General features: G+C 37.0%; 1 protein-coding gene across 4 annotated transcripts in view; it reads left to right on the forward strand.

Moving 5' to 3' along the window:
• SEPTIN14 (septin 14) overlaps positions 1-23465 on the forward strand; it is a 95276-nt gene that overhangs the window by 44506 nt on the left and 27305 nt on the right. For all 4 annotated transcript variants that reach the window (XM_082714383.1, XM_082714385.1, XM_082714386.1 and 1 more), the window contains 3 exons: positions 8396-8492; positions 14260-14428; positions 18288-18420. In XM_082714383.1, the coding sequence (XP_082570509.1) occupies positions 8396-8492; positions 14260-14428; positions 18288-18420 (399 nt within the window). The remainder of the gene's footprint in view (positions 1-8395; positions 8493-14259; positions 14429-18287; positions 18421-23465) is intronic.

A 23465-nucleotide genomic window follows, 5' to 3' on the forward strand; every position in this document is an offset into this window, starting at 1 on the left:
AGTGGTGCAGTGCATACCACTGGAGACTCTAAAGTCTGGAGACTCAAAATGGGGTTAGGAGCCCAAGGTAAAGATGCTTGGTCACAGCCTGGGTGAATACAAATGGAAACCAGGGAGACAAGAGTGACTGACTGGTTTTCTGTGAGGACTTATTGAAGAATGGGGGGTGCAGTATTTAAGATCTGGGGCTGGAGATTGAGAGACTGCCATTTTGATATTTATCCTCTAAAAGTGCAGAAATCTTTCAGGGAACAAAAGCCACATAGAACAATCTAGAGGCATTCACACTGAACCCAGCCTCCTAACAAGGACGGTGCAATTCTGAGGAGGCAGACACCTGAGAACCAGTACAACAAATGCCTCCCCTGGAAGATCAGCTGGAACATCCTAATACCAAGAGGTTTTTTTTAAATTGGAAAAAATGTTTTTATTTTTATAATTAAATATTTTTTATTATGTTCAATTAAGCAATATAGTATATCAAAGTTTTTAATGTAACGTTCAGTGATTCTTTAGTCGCGTATAATACCCAGTGCTCATCACAACACATGCCCTCATTAATACACATCACTGGGCTATCCCCTCTCCTCACCCCTCCCTTCTGTAAGCCTCAGTTTATTTCCCAGAGTCCAGAGTTGCTCATAGTTTTTTCTCCTTTCTTATTTCTTCCCACTCAGTTTTCTCTTCCTTCCCCTGTGGGCCTCTACACTATTACTTATGTTCCACATATGAGTGAAACCATATGATAATTGTCTTTCTCTGCTTGACTTATTTCATGTAACTTAATCTCCTCCGGTTCCATCCATGTTGATGCAAATGGAGGGTATTCGTCCTTTCTGATGGCTGAGTAATATTCCATGGTATATATGTGCCACATCTTCTTTATCTATTCCTCAATTGAAAAGCCTGTCAGTTCCTTCCATAGTTGGGCTATTGTGGACATTGTTGCCATGAACATTGGGATGCATGTTCCCCTTCTTTACACTACATCTCTGTATGTGGGGTAAATACCTAGTAGTGCAGTTGGTGGGTTGTAGGGTAGTTCTATTTTCAATGTCTTGAGGAAACTTCATACTGTTTTCCAGAGTGACTATACCAGCTTAAATTCCCACCCACAGTGTAATAAGGTTCCCCTTGCTCCACATCTTCCTCAACACTTGTTGTTTCCTGTCTTGTTAATTGCCATTCTAACTGGTGTAAACTTATATCTCATTGTGGTTTTGGTTTGAATTTCCCTGATGTCTAGTGATGTTAAACATTTTTTCATGCATCTGCTAGTCATTTGTATGTCTTTGGAGAAGTGTATCTTCAGTCTTTTGCCCATTTCTTGACTGGATTATTCGGGTTTTGGGTGTTGAGTTTGAGAAATTCCTTATAGATCTTGGATACCAGCCCTATCTTAATTCGCAATATCTGCTCCCTTTTGTGGGTTCCCTCTTAGTTTTGTTGACCATTTCCTTTGCTGTGCAAGAGCTTTTTATCTTGATGAAGTCCCAAAAGTTCATTTTCGCATTCACTTCCCTTGCCTTTAGAGACATGTCTGAAAGAAGTTGCTGTGGTCAGTGTTGAAGAGATTACTGCCTATGTTCTTCTCTAGGATTTTGACGGATTCATCCCACATTGAGATCTTTCATCCATTTTGAGTTTTCTCTTTGTGTGTATGATGCAAGGGAATGGTCAAGTTTCATTCTTCTGTACATAGCTGTCGAATTTTCTCAGAACCATTTATTCAAGAGACTTTTTTCCATTGGATATTCTTTCCAGATTTATTGAAGATTAGTTGACCATAGACTTGAGGGACCATTTCTGGAGACTCTATTCTGTTCCTTTAATCTATGTGTCTGTTTTTGTGACAGTACCATGCTATCTTGATGATCACAGCACTATTATATAGCTTGAAGTCAAGCGTCATGATGCCCCCAAATTTAGCTTTCTTTTTCAACAATTCCCTGGCAATTCAGGGTCTTTTCTGGTTCCATACAAATTTTAGGATTGTTTGTTCCAACTCTGTGAAAATTCGGCAAATGTATTTTGATAGTGATTGCATTAAAAGCATAGATTGCTGTGGACAGCATAGAAATTTTCACAATGTTTATTCTTCTAATCCATGAGAATGAAATCTTTTTCCATCTCTTTGTGTCTTCCTCAAATACTTTCACAAGTGTTCTGTAGTTTCTAGAGTACAGATCCTTTACATCTTTGGTTAGGTTTATTCCTAGGTATCTTGAGGTTGTTATTGTAAATGGGATTGATTCTTAAATTTCTCTTTCTTCAGTTGCATGTTTAGTGTATAGAAATGCACTGATTTCTGTGCATTGATTTTGTATCCTGCCACACTGCTGAATTATTGTGTGAGCTCTAGTGGAGTTTTTTGGGTTTTCCACAGAAAGTATCATGTCATCTGCAGAGAGAGAGTTTGACTTCTTCTTTGCCAATTTGACTGTTTTTATTTCTTTTTGTTGTCTGATTGCTTAGACTAGGACTTCTAGTACTATGTTGAACAATAGTGGTGAGAATGGGCATCCCTGTCATGTTCCTGACCTTAAGAGAAATGCTCTCATTTTTTCCCCCATTGAGAATGATATTCACTGTGGGGTTATCATGGATGACTTTTATGATAGTAAAGTGTATTTCCTCTATCCCTACACTTTGAAGAGTTTTAATCAAGAAAGAATGCTGTATTTTGTCAAATGATTTTTCTGTGTCAGTTGAGAGAATCCTATGGTTCTTGTTTTTATTAATTTGGTCTATTATGTTGATTGACTTGCAAATGTTGAACTGCCTTTGCATCCCAGGGATAAATCTCACATGGTTGTGGTGAATAATCCTTTTAATATACTGTTGGACCCTATTGACTAGGACCTTGGTGAGTATTTTGGTGTCCATGTTCATCAGGGATATTGGTCCGTGTTTCTCCTTTTTGATGGGGCCTTTGCCTTGTTTGGGAATCAAATTAATGCTGGCCTCATAGAATAAGTTTGGAAGTTTTCCTTCCATACCTATTTTTTGGAACATAATGTCAATAGAATAGGTATGATTTCTTCTTTAAATGTTTGGTGGAATTCTCCTGGGAAGACATCTGGCTCTGGACTCTTGGTTTGAGGAGGTTTTTGATTACTGTCTCAACTTCCTTGCTGGTTACTGGTATGTTCAGATGTTCTACCTTTCCTGTTTCAGTCTTGGTAGTTTATAAGTTTGCAGGAATGCATCCATTTTTTCCCAGATTGCCTAGTTTGTTGGCATATAGCTGCTGGTAATAAGTTCTAATAATTGTCTCTATTTTTTTGGTATTATTCATGATTTCTCCCCTTTCATTCATGATTTTATTTATTTGGTTCCTTTCTCTTTTCTTTTTGATAAATCTAGCTAGTTTTATCAATCTTAGTAATTCTTTCAACAAACCAGCTTTTAGTTTCGTTTATCTCTTCTACTGTTCTTCTAGTTTCTATTTCATTGATTTCTGCTTTAATCTTTATTAATTTCTCTTCTCCTGCTTGGTTTAGCCTTTATTTGCTGTTCTTTATCCAGATCCTTAAGGTTAGCTTGTGCATTTGGGAATTTTCTTTTTCTTTTTCTTTTTTTTTTTTTTGAGAGTGGCATGGATGGCTATGTGCTTCCCTCTAAGGACAACCTTTCGAGTATCCCATAGGTTCTGAATTATTGTGTTTTCATTTTCACTGGTTTGCATGAATTGTTTAAATTCATATTTAATTTCCTGGTTGACCCATTTATTCTTTAGCGGGATGATTTTTAACCTCCAAGTGTTTGCATAACTTCCAAATTTTTCCTTGTGGTTGAGTTCCAGTTTCAAAGCATTGTAGTCTGAAAATTTATAGGAAATAACCCCCACCTTTTGGTACTGTTGCAACAAGATTCATCAGCCAGTATGTGATATGTTTTGGAGAAAGATCTGTGTGTATTCGAGAAGAATAAGTGTTCTGTTGTTTTGTGGAATGCTCTGTATATATCTACAACGTCCATCTGGTCCAATGTGTCCTTCAAAACTCTTGTCTCTTTGTTGATCTTCTGCTTAGATGATTTGTCTATTGCTGTGAGTGGAGTGTTGATGTCTCCTACTATTAATGTATTATTATCAATATTATTCATTGTTTTGGTTGACAATTGGCTTATGTAGTTGGCTGCTTCCATGTTGGGGGCATAGATATTTACAGTTGTTAGATTTTCTTGTCGGATAGCCTCTTTAAGTATGATATAGTGTCCCTCTACATCTCTTACTACACTATTTGGTTTATTTTATTTTATTTTTTGCCCTTTTCCCCCCTTATTGTGTTATGTTAGTCACCATTCACTATTTGGTTTAAAATATAATTCATCTGATATGAGAATTACTACACCAGTTTTGGTTTGTTTTGTTTTTGAAGTCTCCTGGCATGATTAATGGTTCTCCATCCCATCACTTTCAGTCTGGAGGTGTCTTTAGGTTCAAGATGAGTCTCTTGAATTCAGGATATGGATGGTTCCTGTTTTTTCATCGAATTTGAAACTCTGTGTCTCTTGGTGGGAGCATTTGGCTCATTTACTTTTAGAGTAACTATTGAAAGATATCAATTTAGTGACATCCTATTGCCTTTAAAGCCCCTGTTTCTATAGATTGTCTCTGTAAATTTCTAGTCTATATTATTCTTGGGGTCTTTCTTTTTTTCATAGAACCCCCATTAATATTTCTTGCAGGGCTGCCTTGGTGGTCACATATTTTTTCAGTTTCTGTTGGTCTCAGAAACTCCTTGTCTCCGTCCATTCCAAATGACAGCTTTGCTGGATAAAGTATCCTTGGATGCATTTTCCTCTCATTTAATACTCTGAATAATTTGTCAGCCCTTTCTGGCTTGCCAGGTCTCTGTAGTAAGGTCTGACATTATTCTGTTGTTCCTCTCTCTGAGAGTAAGAAATCTCCTCCCCCTAGCTGCTTTCAGGATAGCTTCTCTTTCTCTAAGAGTTGCAAGCTTCACTGTTATATGTCAGGGTGTTGTTCTATTACTGTTGGCTTTGGAGGAGTCCTCTCTGCTTCTTAGACACGAATGCTTGTTTGGAGATCAGGGGAGTTCTCAACTACGATTTACTTAATTATACTTCTTGATCTCTCTCTCTCTACCCCCTCAGGGATCCCAGTAATTCTGACATTGGGACTTTTTGTGGTGTCATTGATCTCTCTAAGTCTATTTCCATGGGCTACTAGTGCCTATTCCTATATTCCTCAGCTTCCTTCTTTTCTGTCAACTCATCTTCTAGATCTTTAATTTGTTCTTCTGCCTCATTTACTGTAGCTGTTAGCGTATCCAGTTTAGAGGACATCTCATTCATAGCATTTCTAAATTCATCCTGATTAGATCTCATTTCTCCACTTAGAGATTCTATATCATCACTAATGCTTTTTTCAAGCTTAGCTATTGACTTCATGATTGCTAATCTGAAGTCTATCTCTGACATCTTGCTTAAATCCATTTCCATTAAATCTATGTCAGAGGACATTGTCTCTGGTTCTTTCCTTTGTTGGGAGTTCCTCCTCCTAGTCATTCTGTTGAGGGATGTTTGAGGAAATGAACAGAGTCCAAAATGTCAACCATGCCCCAAGCAAAATGCACCTTAGAAATAATGTGAAATAGTCAAAAGCTACTACAGATATTCCACCAAAGCCAAGATGGTCCAAATCAATAAAAAAGAAAGAAAAAAAGAAAAAAGAAAAAAAAGAAGGAGGAGGCCTGGAGAGAGATTATAATTTCTCAGGGTGGACACATCAGGGTGATTTGTCAGTTCCTCCTTGATTTTCAGTTTGTGTTTTAGAAGACACTATATTCCAAAATTGCAAAAGACACTATATTCCAAAATTCACTTTAGAAGTGTTTTTTCTTATAGAAAAAAATTTAAATTTATTTTTTATTTTCAGCATAACAGTATTCATTATTTTTGCACCACACCCACCATTCATTATTTTTGCACCACGGTTTCCTCCATGCAATCCGTGCCCTCTATAATACCCACCACCTGGTACCCTGACCTCCCACTCCCCGCCCCTTCAAAACCCTCAGATTGTTTTTCAGAGTCCATGGTCTCTCATGGTTCACCTCCCCTTCCAATTTCCCCCAACTCCCTTCTCCTCTCTATCTCCCCGTGTCCTCCATGCTATTTGTTAAGCTCCACACATAAGTGAAACCATATGATAATTGACTCTCTCTGATTGACTTATTTCACTCAGCATAATCTCTTCCAGTCCCATCCATGTTGATACAAAAGTTGGGTATTCATCGTTTCTGATGGAGGCATAATATTCCATTGTATATATGGACCATATCTTCTTTATCCATTCGTTTGTTGAAGGGCATCTCTTTCCACAGTTTGGCAACTGTGACCATTGCTTCTATGAATGGTGGGGGTAGAGATGGCCCTTCTTTTCACTACATCTGGGGTAAATATCTAGCAGTGCAATTTCAGGTCATAGGGTAGTTCTATTTTTAATTTCTTAAGAAATCTCTACACTGTTTTCTAAAGTAGCTGCACCAACTTGCATTCCTACCAACAGTATATGAGGGTTCCCCTTTCCCTACATCCTCTCCAACACTTGTTTACTGTCTTAATTTTTGTTATTCTAACTGGTGTAAGGTGCTATCTCAATGTGGTTTTGATTTGAATCTCCCTGATGGCTAATGATGGTGAACATTTTTTCATGGGTTTGTTAGCCATTTGTATGTCTTCATTGGAGAAGTGTCTGTTCATGTCTTCTGCCCATTCTTGGATGTGATTATTGTTTGACTTATCTGTTTCTTTCTCTTATACCATGCACAAAGATAAATTCAAAATGGATAAAAGACCTCAACGTGAGGCAGGAATCTATCAAAATCCTAGAGGACAACATAGGCAGTAACCTCTTTGACATCAGCCACAGCAACTTCTTTCAAGACATGTCTCCAATGACAAAGGAAACAAAAGCAAAAGTGAACTTTGGGACTTCATCAAGATAAAAAGCTTCTTCACAGCAAAGGAAATAGTCCAAAAAATGAAGAGGCAACCCACGGAATGGGAGAAGATATTCACAAATGACACTACAGACAAAAGGCTGATATAAAAGATCTATAAAGAACTCCTCAAACTCAACACACACAAAACAGATAATCACGTCAAAAAATGGGGAGAAGACATGAACAGACATTTCACAAAGAACGTATACAAGTGGCTACTAGACATGAAAAACTTTTCATCATCACTAACCATCAGGGAGATTCAAATCAAAACCACATTGAGATATCACCTTACACCAGTTAGAATGACAAAAATCAACAAGACAGTAAACAACAAGTGTTGGAGAGGATGTGGATAAAGGGGAACCCTCTTACACTGTTGGTGGGAATGCAAGTTGGTGCAGCCACTTTGGAAAACAGTGTGGAGATTCCTTAAGAAGTTAAAAATAGATCTTCCCTATGACCCTACAATTGCCTTGCTGTGTATTTACCCCAAAGATACAGATGGAGTGAAAAGAAGGGCCATCTCTACCCCAATGTTCACAAAATTTTTATTTATTCTTCTGCGTTATATTTTCTTTAGATTTTGTCTTAAAGATTTTGACCTTTCTAATTTTACCTCTAGGAATTCATAGGTAATACTTATTTTAAACCAAAATTGATTAATAAAGTAAATACTGTTAATTATTTAATACTTGACATGATGTTTAATGATTTTTATATTTGACATTTCTTGTATATCAGCCCTTCTATTAAGGCAATCTATGTAATTCTGACAAATCATGAATTTATCTTGCATATTTCTGCCATCTTTACATTTGGCTCAAAAGCTTATTTTACTGATGATTATTCTTATTACTTTGCTTATCATCTCCCCCAATCTCCCTTTGGTTTCACATTAATTTTCAGATCCCTCTGACTCTCACTTCCCAGAGTGACCTTTTAATTTTATTTAGAATTCACTAGACATATATAGTATATTTATTAATATACTCTGTATATCCATTAACTAATTATTATAGTTTTTTCTTAATACTTTCCATTTTAACTTGTATACTGGGGTTAAAAGTTGTTTGCATATTATTTCCTCCACATACTTGTGTTTCATGGTAGGAAAATGTGGAAAAAATTGTGTCTAATAAAAATATTTATTTGTATTCCCCACAGCGGAATCCCTTGCTTTAGGCTCTACTCAGTAGGTAGTTTTCATTTGTGTGCATGGCTGGATGATAATGCTTGCAAAAATTAATTTGCACATATTTACTACCAAGTCTTAAAATTCAAGACTGGGTAATGCCTTGTTTGAATAAACTTACTATGATATTCTTGTCTCTATTGATTTCCATAACAGAAAAAAAAAAAAAAACAGAGTAGGTCATATTGTTATAAGGGAACATAACTGAAATTTTTCTTACTTTTAGGGACAACTACCTTTTGCTGTAGTAGGGAGTATGGATGAAGTTAAAGTTGGAAAAAGAATGGTCAGAGGCCGTCAGTACCCTTGGGGAGTTTTACAAGGTAAATGCTATGAAAGTGAGCAGGTTTGCTCTGGAAAGTGTGTGTGTGTGTGTGTGTGTGTGTGTGTGTGTTCTCATAGTCTTAAAATATTTTAACTTGAATCAATATTGGTAGTTGTTGTTAAAGAATAAATGAAGGGTTACTCATGAAGAGCACAAATCTTTTCCATATAAGTGAATTCTTATTTTGACTATAATTCATTCTCATAAGAGTTTCCTAGGTGGTACTTTAGAAAAATATTCACAGATTTTTGTTAGAACCTCCTCATTTACCCCAGTCTGACATATGCATGCTATCTCTCTATGCATACAGAATTGCATTAAGAATGTTGGAAAGTGACTTGAACAAAAGAACTTTGAACAAAATTGAATCATAAATATCAGTGTTTAAAACCTATTGCATAAATAAATTACTGCTTAATTTATAAAGCATTTTTGAGAGGTTACTAGACAAAAAGGATGGTAAACTATTTTTAAAATAAAGACAGGTAATTTACCTTTGGAAACATTATGCTTAAATATTTATTAAATATTATTATTAATTATCTAACATTTAAATATTTAATTTAATTAATATTTAATTTAATTTAATATTATTTAGCTATCTAAAAATTTATTAAATGTTATTATTAGCTATCTAACATTGTGATGGTTGAAATAGTATAAAAGGCAGTCATTTATTCTCTGGTTTATATAGTTGTAATATAAATTATTGGGGATTAGATTATCTCCACTTATACTAGTTTCCAAAATATTGTCTTATTAATAGGTATATTAAAAATTAAATATATGAAACATACTTAAAAACAATATACCTCAATGAATATTAAGTTTGGTTACAGGGGTGCCTGGGTGGCTCAGTGGGTTGGGCCGCTGCCTTCAGTTCAGGTCATGATCTCAGGGTCCTGGGATCGAGTCCCGCATTGGGCTCTCTTCTCTATCTCTCTCTCTGGCTGCCTCTCCGTCTACTTGTGATTTCTCTCTGTCAAATTAATAAATAAAATCTTTAAAAAAAAAGTTTGGTTACAATATCATGCACAATAAAATATATATAATGCTCAGTAGTCTGGATATGACAAACACAGGAGAGTGCCATGTAAATTTATTGATTGATTTTAAATATTGCTAATTTTGTTTCATGAATATGGGATATAAATACTGTTTGAGAACTAAATCATGCATAGTTTTTAATGCCCTCATGGTAACAGGATTTACATTAATGAAATTATTTACTTTAGTGAAATTAGATAACAGTCTTTGTTAGTGCTCTATGAAATACCTTGGGGGCAGTTTGTAAAATGCTAACAATAATTAACAAACTACACTGTACACTAATATGAATGTTAATTCAATTCCTTATTTATTCATTGGCTAATAAATATAAAGCAAATGTCCTTATCCAAAAATAAATTCTGCCTATAATAGATATATACCATATAATCATAGTTACAGTCCCAAAGAATTATATCTATTAATTATAAAAATCTCTTAGCTGTTTTTTTTAGCCTTTTTTCTTTTTTTAAAAATTTCTTTTCAGTGTAACAGTATTCATTGTTTTTTGCACCACACCCAGTGCTCCATGCAATACGTGCCCTCTCTAATACCCACCAGCTGGTTCCCCCAACCTCCCACCCCATGACCCTTCAAAACCCTCAGGCTGTTTTTCAGAGTTCATAGTCTCTCATGGTTCACCTCCCCTTCCAATTTCCCCCAACTCCCTTCTCCTCTCCATCTTCCTTTGTCCTCCATGCTATTTGTTATGCTCCACAAATAAGTGAAGTCATATGATAATTGACTTTCTCTGCTTGACTGATTTCACTCAGCATAATCTCTTCCACTCCTGTCCATGTTGCTACAAAAGTTGGGTATTCATCCTTTCTGATGGAGGCATAATACTCCATAGTGTATATGGACCACATCTTCCTTATCCATTCATCCGTTGAAGGGCTTGGTTCTTTCCACAGTTTGGTGACCGTGGCCATTGCTGCTATAAACATTGGGGTACAGATGGCCCTTCTTTTCACTCCATCTGTATCTTTGGGGTAAATACACAGCAAGGCAATTGTAGGGTCATAGGGAAGCTCTATTTTTAATTTCTTGAGGAATCTCCACACTGTTCTCCAAAGTGGCTGCACCAACTTGCATTCCCACCGATAGTGTAAGACAGTTCCCCTTTCTCCACATCCCCTCCAACACATGTTGTTTCCTGTCTTGCTAATTTTGGCCATTCTAACTGGTGTAAGGTGGTATCTCAATGTGGTTTTAATTTGAATCTCCCTGATGATGAACATTTTTTCATGCGTCTGATAGCCATTTGTATGTCTTCATTGGAGAAGTGTCTGTTTATGACTTCTGCCCATTTTTTGATATGATTGTCTGTTTTGTGTGTGTTGAGTTTCAGGAGTTCTTTATAGATCCTGGATATCAATTTTTTGTCTGTACTGTCATTTGCAAATATCTTCTCCCATTCCGTGGGTTGCCTCTTTGTTTTCTTGACTGTTTCCTTTGCTGTGCAGAAGCTTTTGATCTTGATGAAGTCCCAAAAGTTCATCTTCTCTTTTGTTTCCTTTGCCTTTGGAGACATATCTTGAAAGAAGTTGCTGTGGCTGATATCGAAGAGGTTACTGCCTATGTTCTCCTCTAGGATTCTGATGGATTCCTGTCTCATGTTGAGGTCTTTTATCCATTTTGAGTTTCTCTTTGTGTATGGTGTAAGAGAATGGTCGAGTTTCATTCTTCTCCATATAGCTGTTCAGTTTTCCCAGCACCATTTATTGAAGAGACTGTCTTTTTTCCACTGTATATTTTTTCCTGTTTTGTCAAAGATATTTGACCATAGAGTTGATGGTCCATATCTGGGCTCTCTACTCTGTTCCACTGGTTTATGTGTCTGTTTTTATGCCAGCACCATGCTGTCTTGGTGATCACAGCTTTGTAGTAAAGTTTGAAATCAGGTAACATGATGCCCCCAGTTTTACTTTTGTTTTTCAACATTTCCTTAGTGATTCGGGGTCTCTTCTGATTCCAATAGATTCTTGGATTATTTGCTCTAGCTCTTTGAAAACTACTGGTGGAATTTGGATCGGAATGGCATTGAAAGTATAGATTGCTCTAGGCAGTATAGATATTTTAACAATGTTTATTCTTCTGATCTAAGAGCATGGAATGATCTTCCATCTTTTTGGGTCTTCAATTTCTTTCATGAGTGTCCTGTAGTTCCTTGAGTACAGATCCTTTACCTCTTTGGTTAGGTTTATTCCCAGGTATCTTATGTTTCTTGGTGCTATTGTAAATGGAATCGATTCTCTAATTTCCCTTTCTGTATTTTCATTGTTAGTGTATAAGAAAGCCACTGATTTCTGTACATTGACTTTGTATCCTGCCACATTGCTGAATTGCTGTATGAGTTCTATAGTTATGGGGGTGGAGTCTTTTGGGTTTTCCATATAAAGAATCATGTCATCTGCGAAGAGAGAGAGTTTGACTTCTTCATTGCCAATTTGGATACCTTTTATTTCTCTTTGTTGTCTGATTGCTGTTGCTAGGACTTCTAATACTATGTTGAACAAGAGTGGTGAGAGTGGGCATCCTTGTCGTGTTCCTGATCTCAACAGGAAGGCTGCAAGCTTTTTCCCATTGAGGATGATATTTGCTGTGGGTCTTTCATAGATAGATTTTATGAAGTTCAGGAATGTTCCCTCTATCCCTATACTTTGAAACATTTTAATCAGGAACGGATGCTGGATTTTGTCGAATGCTTTTTCTGCATCAATTGAGAGGACCATGTGGTTCTTCTCTCTTCTCTTATTAATTTGTTCTATCACATTGATTGATTTGTGAATGATGAACCATCCTTGTAGCCCAGGAATAAATCCCACCTGGTCATGGTGGATAATCTTTTAAATGTGCTGTTGGATCCTGTTTGCTAGGATCTTGTTGAGAATCTTAGCATCCGTATTCATCAGTGATATTGGTCTGAAATTCTCCTTTTTGGTAGGGTCTTTGCCTGGTTTGGGAATCAAGGAAATGCTGGCTTCATAGAAAGAGTCTGGAAATTTTCCTTTTGCTTCAATTTTTTGAAACAGCTTCAGGAGAATAGGTGTTATTTCTTCTTTGAAAGTTTGGTAGAATTCCCCAGGGAATCCATCAGGTCCTGGGCTCTTGTTTTTTGGAAGGTTTTTGATCACTGCTTCAATCTCATTACTAGATATCAGTCTATTCAGATTGTCAATTTCTTCCTGGTTCAATTTTGGAAGCTTATAGTTTTCCAGGAATGCATCCATTTCATCTAGGTTGCTTAGCTTATTGGCATATAACTGTTGATAATAACTTCTGATGATTGTTTCTACTTCCTTGGTGTTAGTTGTGATCTCTCCCTTTTCATTCATAATTTTATGAATTTTGGCTTTCTCTCTTTTATTTTGGATTAGTGTGGCCAATGGTTTATCAATCTTATTGATTCTTTAAAAAAACCAGCTTCTAGTTTCATTGAGAAACGTATCAGTCTGCTCTCCTTTGGGTGCTGCAGAGCCCATATAAATTCCCCCTTGGCAGCTGGTAGAGCAGGTTCCGAGTTGCAGTCCCTGGGGATGCAGGATCTTCTGCTTGTACCCAAAACCATGGCAGCAGCGGCTGTCTGGGAAGCTCCAGACCACCCGAGAGGTTCCAAGCAGCGATCACACACTGAGATTTTCCTGCTGGTCCTGGGCTGGGAGTGCCTGGTCTTTCTGGGTCTAAGAGCACCGGGCTTGCACGCACCTCTCTCAGGGGAGGCTGCAGGTCGCACACGTGTCTCAGGCTCCAGTAGCAGTACACAGGTCTGAGAGCACCAGGCTGGGCCTTCACCACACCTCTCTCAGGGGAGGGTGAGGGGCTTGTCTCAGGCTCTGTAACACAGCTCTGCATTCTGCCATCTGGTGAGGCTCCCAGCCCCTCACAGGAGCTGGACCCCACATGTTCTCAGGCATGCTGGCAGCTCAGGGACCAAGACCTGGTTTCTCCACCACACTCTCTCTGGCTCAGCACCAAGGGAGGCTGTCCTGAGTCTGGGGACTTAAGCCCCTGTCCCTAGCCACCCCAATTCCCACAATTCCCCCCCCCCCCACCGCGATCCTTTGCTCTTTCTGAGTGCTTTCAACTAGTCTCCAAGTTAATGCTGGTCCCCAGATGCAAGGCACTTTCATATTAGGGGTATTACTTTCCAAACGGTCGTCTCTGGTGGCTCCCTCCCCCTTTTGTTTATCTTCCGGTATCAGTCCGACATTCCCACTCTGCTTTACCTGCCCACTGGCATCTTCTGCCTCTGTAGAGATCCAGACATGTATAATTCTTTTTTTTTTTTAAAGATTTTATTTATTTATTTGAAAGACGGAGATCACAAGTAGGCAGAGAGGCAGGCAGAGAGAGAGAGAGAGAGGGAAGCAGGCTTCCTGCGGAGCAGGGAGCCCGATGCGGGGCTCGATCCCAGGACCCTGAGATCATGACCCAAGCCAAAGGCAGCAGCCCAAACCACTGAGCCACCCAGGCGCCCCTGGACATGTATAATTCTGATCTCTGGCTGATTTCATGGGTGATCTGAGTTCTTTGGTAGGTAATCAGCTCACTTTGGGGTACAAGTTGAAAAGGCACCTCCTCCTACTTCCCTGCCATCTTTTCTCCCTCTTACTGTTATTTTAATTGTGCTTTTCATGCATACTTTCACTCAAGAATACTTATTGGGTGTCAAGGATTGGTAATGAATGTTGGTGTTTTCTTATTTTTCTGCCTAGTGGAAAATGAAAATCACTGTGATTTTGTCAAGCTCCGGGATATGCTTCTTTGTATAAATATGGAAGATCTGAAAGAACAAACCCACATTCAGCATTATGAACGCTATAGGTGCTGCAGACTGAAGAAAATGGGCTTTATTGATGTGGGTCCAGACAACAAGCCACTTAGGTGAGTGGAGAAGATCCTGTCAGAACAAGTTAATGGGTGATTTAGAAATCCCTAACAACCATGAGATTCAATCATTTGGAATGAGAATAACTGTACATTTCACATTCTGGGTCATCTTGAATTATATGTTTATTAATCACCATAGATGGATAGAGTTATTAGCAGCAATGTAATTCAAGGGACCATTTATATGCTCAAAATGAGTATTCACTATGAATATATGTTGAAATGTGTTTCCAAAAAATATTATTTTGTTTTTATTTTTGTATTTTATATGAAATAGATGTTCATGAAGGAGATTTTCAAAATTGGCAAAGATTAATAAAGATTGGCAAAGGATATTGAGAAGGATGGCAAAGGGCATTGAATGTTGGATGAAGGAAAGAGGAAAAGCAACAGAAATATTGTAGAAGCCAAGTGAAAATAGTTTAAGAGCAGGTGTATTTAGTTATATTTAAGAGGAATAGGATTTGTGCTGCAAAGGATGACAGTGTGGTATGATCCAGGTATATTGATTTTTTAGGTACTTTGAAGACAAACAAAACTGAACTGACTGTCTTTGAATTAAATTTTGAAAGATGTCTGACTTAATTTTTATACTTTTATTTTGGGAGAAGAGATGGACTTTTTAATAAAGATGTGAAAACCAGAATTTTTCTCTCAAAGTCAATTTTTAAAAATGAAGTATAGTTGATACCCAATATTACATTATTCTCAAGTGTACACATAATTATTTGAAAACTTTATACATTATGCTATGCTCACAAGTGTAGCCACCATTTGTCACCATACAACACTATTATGATACCACTGACTATATTTCCTATTCATCCCATGACTTTTTTTTTTTAAAGATTTTATTTATTTATTTGACAGAGAGAGATTACAAGTAGGCAGAGAGGCAGGCAGAGAGAGAGAGGAGGAAGCAGGCTCCCTGCTGAGCAGAGAGCCTGATGCGGGACTCGATCCCAGGACCCTGAGATCATGACCTGAGCCGAAGGCAGCGGCTTAACCCACTGAGCCACCCAGGCGCCCTCATCCCATGACTTTTTATACCATAACCAGAGGCCTGTACCCCCACTCCCTTTTACCTATTTTTGCCAATCTCCCATTACCCTTCCCCTTGGCAATCACCAGTTTGTTCTCTGTATTTATTCTTTTGTTTCTCCTTTTCTTATTTGTTTATTTATTAATTTGTTTTGTTTTTTAGTTTCTACATATAAATGAAATTATATGGTATTTTTCTTTCTGTGTCTGACATTTCCCTTAACATAGTACTCTTAGGTCCATTCATGTCACAAATAGCAAGATTATTTTTTTTAAGGTTGAGTAATATTCTTTACACACACATACACACATACATACCCACACCACATTTTATTTATCCATTCTCCTATTGATGGAAAATTAGTTTGCCTCCATATCTTGGCTATGGTAAATAATGCTGAAATAAACACAAAAATTCATACATTTCACCTATCTTTTTAAATTAATGTTTCACTTTCTTTGGATAAATAACCAGTAGTGGAATTCCTGGAACATATGGTATTTGTATTTTTAATATTTTAAGGAATCTCTGTACTCTTTTTCCACAGTGGCTATACCAATTTACATTCTAGCCAACAGTGCATGAGGGTTCCCTATTGCCACATCTTTACCAACATTTTTAAATGTTTGTCTTTTTGATTCTAACAATTCTGACAGTTGTAAGGTGATATCTCATTGTGATCTGATTTGCATCTCCCTAATGATAATAATGTTGAGCATTTTTTCATGCTTTCTGGCCATCAGTATATTTTCATTGGAAAAAAGTTTATTCATGTTCTTTGCCCATTTTTTATAAGTTTATTATTTTTTTTAGTGTTGAGTCATATAAAATCTCTATATATTTTGGTTATTAACCTTTTTTAAAAAAAATTAAATTTATTTATTTTCAGTATAACAGTATTCATTATTTTTTCACCACACCCAGTGCTCCATGCAATCCGTGCCCTCTATAATACCCACCACCTGGTACCCCAACCTCCCACTCCCCCACCTCTTCAACCCCCTCAGATTGTTTTTCAGAGTCCATAGTCTCTCATGATTCACCTCCCCTTCCAATTTCCCCCAGCTCCCTTCTCCTAAGTCCCCATGTCCTCCATGCTATTTGTTATGCTCCACAAATAGGTGAAACCATATGATAATAGACTCTCTCTGCTTGACTGATTTCACTCAGCATAATCTCTTCCTGTCCCGTCCATGTTGGGTATTCATCCTTTCTGATGGAGGCATAATACTCCATAGTGTATATGGACCACATTTTCCTTATCCATTCATCCGTTGAAGGACATCTTGGTTCTTTCCATAGTTTGGCGACCGTGGTCATTGCTGCTATAAACATTGGGGTACAGATGGCCCTTCTTTTCACTCCATCTGTATCTTTGGGGGTAAATACCCAGCAGTGCAATCGCAGGGTCATAAGGAAGCCTTATTTTTAATTTATTGAGAAATCTCCACACTGTTCTCCAAAGTGGCTGCACCAACTTGCATTCCCACCAACAGTGTAAGGCGGTTCCCCTCTCTCCACATCCCCTCCAAAACATGTTCATCATCACTAGCCCTCAGGGAGATTCAAATTAAAACCACATTGAGATATTACCTTATACCAGTTAGAATGGCCAAAATTAACAAGACAGGTTATTAACCTTTTATCAGATATATCATTTGCAAATGATTTTTTCCCATCCAGTAGGTTGCCTTTTTGTTTTGTTGATGGTTTCCTCCACTGTACAAAAACCTTTTATTTTGGTGTAGCCACAATAGTTTATGTTTGCTTTTGTTTCTTTTGCCTGAGGAGTCATAGCTAGAAAATGTTGGTAAAAAAATGTTAGCCAACGTCCAGGAGATTACTGCTTATTTTTTCTCCTGGGATTTTTATGGTTTCAGGTTTCACATTTTGGTATTTAATTAATTTTGAGGCTCTTTTGTGTATGGTATAAGAAACTGGTCTAGTTTCATGCTCTTGCATGTAGCTGTTCAGTTTTCCAGTACCAGCTATTGAAGGGACTATCTTTCACCCATTGTATATTATTGCCTCACTTGTCATATATTAATTGACCATATAACTATATTATGTTATATAAAGATGTTATATATATAATATATAATAATATATTATATTGTCATATATTAATTGACCATATAAACCTGGGTCTGTTTTTGGCCTCTCTACAATGTTCCATTTATCTATGTATCTATTTTTGTGCTACTACTGTACTATTTTGATTATTTTAGTGATGATTGTGATAGTGATGATGATGACGCCTAGCTTAATTTTATTTTTATTTTTAAAAGACTTTTAAAATTTATTTGTCAGTGAGTGAGAGGCAGAGAGAGGAAAATTGGGGGGGTGATAGGCTGAGAGAGAAGCAGACTCCCTGCTGAGCAAGGAGTCCAATGTGGCACTTAGTCTCAGAACCCTAAGATCATGACCTGAGCCAAAGGCAGATGCTTAACTGACTGTCCCACCCAGGCATCCCTGCCCAGATTTATTTTAAATAAGAACCTTGTAAAGTAGAGGTTTCCCCAAATTTTATTATCAAAAGATGTGAAAAAGTATGATATATTGAAAAATGATAACAAGAAATCACTAATACAGCTGTTTTAAACTTCTACTCTTCTTCAGACATACAATCTATATATTCTTCAATACTAAAACTCCCTTTTTTTACATCTCATGACATAAAAATTTCTATTTCTATACATGAAGAAAATGTTGTTAAATGTCCTTACATGGGACTTAACATACAATATATATTTTTACAGCTTTATTTATATTACAATTTTAATATGATAGTAATAAATTATTTTTTTGTAGTTTTCAAGAGATCTATGAAGCCAAAAGACAGAAGTTCTATGATCACTGTCAGAGGGAAGAAGAAGAACTGAAACAAAAGTTTATGCAGCGAGTAAAGGAGAAAGAAACAACATTTAAAGAATCTGAAAAAGAGGCAAGTATGCTAATCTGGTATAATTTGTATTCATTTTTAGGTGTATTAATATCAAGCATTTATTTGATGATTTTAGAGAATATTTTCTATTTTTCAAAAGATATTTATGATATGATTATCTGTTTTGTATGTGTTGAGTTTGAGAAGTTCTTTATAGATCTTGGATATCAACCTTTTGTCTGTATTGTCATTTGCAAATATCTTCTCCCATTCTGTGGGTTGCCTCTTTGTTTTCTTGACTGTTTCCTTTATTGTGCAGGAGCTTTTGATCTTGATGAAGTCCCAAAAGTTCATTTTCTCTTTCGTTTCCTTTGCCTTTGGAGACATATCTTGAAAGAAGTTGCTGTGGCTGATATCAAAGAGGTTACTGCCTATGTTCTCCTCTAGGATTCTGATCGATTCCTGTCTCACGTTGAGGTCTTTTACCCATTTTGAGTTTCTCTTTGTGTACAGTGTAAGAGAATGGTCGCATTTCATTCTTCTACATATAGCTGTCCAATTTTGCCAGCACCATTTGTTGAAGAGACTGTCTTTTCAAAAGATGGGCAGAAGATATGAACAGACACTTCTCCAATGAAGACATACAAATGGCTATCAGACACATGAAAAAATGTTCATCATCACTAATCATCAGGGAGATTCAAATTAAAACCACATTGAGATACCACCTTACACCAGTTAGAATGGCCAAAATTAGCAAGACAGGAAACAAAGTGTGTTGGAGGAGATGTGGAGAAAGGGGAACCCTCTTACACTGTTGGTGGGAATGCAAGTTGGTGCAGCCACTTTGGAGAACAGTGTGGAGATTCCTCAAGAAATTAAAAATAGAGCTTCCCTATGACCCTGCGATTGCACTGCCGGGTATTTACCACAAAGATACAGATGGAGTGAAAAGAAGGGCCATCTGTACCCCAATGTTTATAGCAGCAATGGCCACGGTCGCCAAACTGTGGAAAGAACCAAGATGCCCTTCAATGGATGAATGGATAAGGAAAATGTGGTCCATATACACTATGGAGTATTATGCCTCCATCAGAAAGGATGAATACCCAACTTTTGTAGCAACATGGACGGGACAGGAAGAGATTATGCTGAGTGAAATCAGTCAAGCAGAGAGAGTCAATTATATGACTTCACTTATTTGTGGAGCATAACAAATAGCATGGAGGACAAAGGAAGATGGAGAGGAGAAGGGAGTTGGGGGAAATTGGAAGGGGAGGTGAACCATGAGAGACTATGGACTCTGAAAAACAGCCTGAGTGTTTTGTAGGGGCGGGGGGTGGGAGTTTGGGGGAACCAGGTGGTGGGTGTTAAGTAGGACACATATTGCATGGAGCACTGGGTGTGGTGCAAAAACAATGAATACTGTTACACTGAAAAGAAATTAAAAAGGAAAAGATAGCTATTTATGATACAGGTTTGAACACAAGCTTTAAAAATTAGAGTCAGCAATTTTATTTTTTTCTAGAATATCTAATTCGCTTTTTTAAAAAGTGAAAACAGTTTTGTAAGACCTATTTACCTTTGTCTTATCTTATAATTTGTATTTTCAAGCATAAATTTTAATTTATAACAAATTCAAGCTACTGACTTCTGTGAAGAGTCATTACTCTCTAACACTGCTGCTGCATTAGAAAATTTTCTTCCCTTTTATAAGTAAGTGGATAAATATTCACTAATATAAGACCTCAAGAACTTTTAGTTGATGAATCATGTGAGTTTTTTTCATTTCTTTATGTTTCCAAAGAAATGGAAAAAAGACTACTTATATAATTTTGATTATTTGCATCAACGCTTTTTTTTTTTTTTTTTTTTTTAAAGATTTTATTTATTTATTTGACAGAGCGAGATCACAAGTAGGCAAAGAGGCAGGCAGAGAGAGAGGAGGAAGCAGGCTCCCTGCTGAGCAGAGAGCCCGATGCGGGACTCGATCCCAGGACCCTGAGATCATGACCCGAGCCGAAGGCAGCGGCTTAACCCACTGAGCCACCCAGGCGCCCTGCATCAACGCTTTTTTAACAAAAATATATTTGAAATCAAAAATATCGTTCTCTCAAGTGAATGTGGTTTTAACTTAAGAATTTAGTTTAAGGGCGCCTGGGTGGTTCAGTGGGTTAAGCCTCTTCCTTTGGCTCAGGTCATGGTCTCAGGGTCCTGGGATCGAGCCCTGCATTGGGCTCTCTGCTCAGCAGGGAGCCTGCTTCTCTTCTTCTCTCTCTCTGTCTGCCTCTCTGCCTACTTGTGATCTCTGTCAAATAAATAAATAAAATCTTTAAAAAAAAAGAATTTAGTTTAAAGCAGAAATAGGTCAATTGAACTTTTTCAATAGAAGCAAGATAGTGATTAGGTGCTGTATACCAGATGTCTCAATCATGGTTAATTGAACTCTAAGTAATAAAAATTCTATTATCTTAAAGATAAAGGTAAAGTTTAGAAGTACTCAAGGGTTTCCTATGGAATCTAAGAACAGACAGTATAGTTGGATCTTAGGATAACTTAAACCCAGAGTACAAAGTGACCAAAAACCAAATCAATAATTTAAATCCTCTATTTTTTCCCCCTACCTTATTTGTGTACATCTGTTTTCTCCAGTTCTTCAGTTATATGTTCCTTCAAGAAGAACCAAACAAAAATTGGTTGTGCAAACTGAGGAGTTGCCAAAATTCTTAACAGAGATTAATGAATGGCTATAGGAAAAAATTCTGGCAGAAATAAAATATCCAGGACTGTAAAAGCATCCATACAGAACAAAGTGACAGGTAGCAGGCCCTCTAGGCTTTCTTCAGAAAAGGAACAACTTAATCACTGAAAACAGAATAAGCAGACAGAAACTAGGATTAGCTGACATGGAAAGTGGAGGCTCATAGAGGTAAAATAAGCTTTTAAGCACATCTAGCAGATAGATTAATCAGAATTCAAAATTACAACTTTATAATTTTAAATACTTAAAAATTGATGTTTGTACATCTACACATTACTAAAGATTAGTTCATCTTTTCATTTTTAAAAAAATTAAAAATTTTAATTTCAGTTAGTTTACATACAGTGTTATATTAATTTCAAGTATACAATATAGTAATTCAACACTTCCATATGCCATGCTGGGCTCATCATGTCAACTACAGTCCTTAATTTCCATCAGTCCTTTCCCTCTAGTAACCATCAGTTTGCGCTCTATAATTAAAAGTCTCTTTCTCTTTCTTTCTTTCCTTCTTTCCTTCTTTCTTTCTTTCTTTCTTTCTTTCTTTCTTTCTTTCTTTCTTTCTTTCTTTCTTTTTGTTGTTAGTTAACACAGAGTACAATACTGGTTTCTGGAGTAGAATTCAGTGATTTGTTACTTACATAAATCATCCAGAATTCATTACAAGTGCTCTCTTTAATAGCCATCACCCATCTGGCTTAACCCCCAACCGCCTCCCTCCATTAACCTTCAGTTTGTTCTCTATCACTAAAAGTCACTTATGGCTTATTTCCCTCACTCCCTTTTTTCTTTCCACCCCCTCCCATATGTTCATATGATTTCTTTATTAGATTGCATATATGAGAGAGATCATATGGTACTAGTCTTTTTCTGAGTGACTTATTTCACTTAGCATAATACATCCTTGCTTTATCCATGTTGTTGCTAATGGCAAGATTTCATTCTTTTTGATGGGTGAGTAGTACTGTATTGTATATACATACCACTTCTTCTTTATCCATTATCAATGGATGGACATTTGGGCTATCTTTGATTTTTGCTATTGTTAAATATGCAGCTGCAAACATCAGGTATATGTAAACCTTTGAGCCTATATTTCATGTTCTTTGGGTAAATGCCTAGTTAGTGCAATTGCTGTAGGGTAGTTACATTTTTTACTTTTTGAGGAACCTCCATACTGTTTTGCAGAGTGGCTGCACCAGTTTGCATTCCCACTAGCAACACAATAAGTTTCCCCTCTCTCTCCATCCTCACCAACACCTCTTGTTTCCTGTGCTGTTGATTTTCATCATTCTCACAATTGTGAGGTGATATCTCATTGTAGTTTTGATTGTTTTTTCCTGATGATGAGTGATGTTGAGCATCTTTTCATATGTCTGTTGGCCATCCCATATGTTTTCTTTGGAAAAATGTCTACTCATGTCTTTTGCACATTTTATAACTGGATTATTTGTGGTTTTTGGTGGGGGGGGGTGTTGAGTTTTATAAGTTGGTCACTTATTTTGGATACTAACACTTCGATTAGATAAGTCATTGGCAAATATCTTCTCCCATTCTATCAGTTGCCTTTTAGTCTTGTTATTTCTTCACTGTATAAAGCTTTTTATCTTGATAAGTGCAAATAGTTTATTTTGCTTTTGTTTCCCTGGCCTCAAGAGACATAACTAGAAATAAGTTGCTATGGCTGATGTCAGAGGTTACTGCCTGTATTCTTCACTAGGATTTTAATGGTTTTCTATGTCATACTGAGATTTTTCATCCATGTTGAGTTTATTTTTGTGTATGGTGTAAGAAAGTGTTCAAGTTTCACTATTTTTTATGTTGCCATTAAATTTTCTCATTGTTTTTATATTTAGTCATTCTGAATGGTGTGAGATAGTATCTCACTGTGGTTTTGATTTGTATTCTCTCTCTATCTCCCTCTTTTTAGGTTTGAGGAATTATTTTTTATGTTCAGTTAGCCAACATGTAGTACATCATTAGTTTTTGATGTAGTGTTAAACGACTCACTAGTCAAATATAAAACCCAGTGCTCATCACAACACATGCCCTCCTTAGTACGCATCACCTGGCTACCCCATCCTCCCACCCTCTCCCTTCTGCAACACTCAGTTTATTTCCTGGAGTCCAGAGTCTCTCATGGTTTGTCTCCCTCTCTGATTTCTTCCCATTCAGTTTTCCCTCCCTTCCCCTGTGGTCCTCCACACTATTCCTTATGTTCACCTCTGAGTGAAACCCTATGATTATTGTCTTTCTCTGCTTGACCTATTTCAGCTAACATAATCCTCTTCAGTTCCATCCATGTCCATGCAAATGGTGAGTACTTATCCTTTCTGATGGCTGA

The sequence above is a fragment of the Mustela nivalis genome, assembly GCF_964662115.1.
Source record: "Mustela nivalis genome assembly, chromosome: 19".
Lineage (NCBI taxonomy): Eukaryota > Metazoa > Chordata > Mammalia > Carnivora > Mustelidae > Mustela > Mustela nivalis.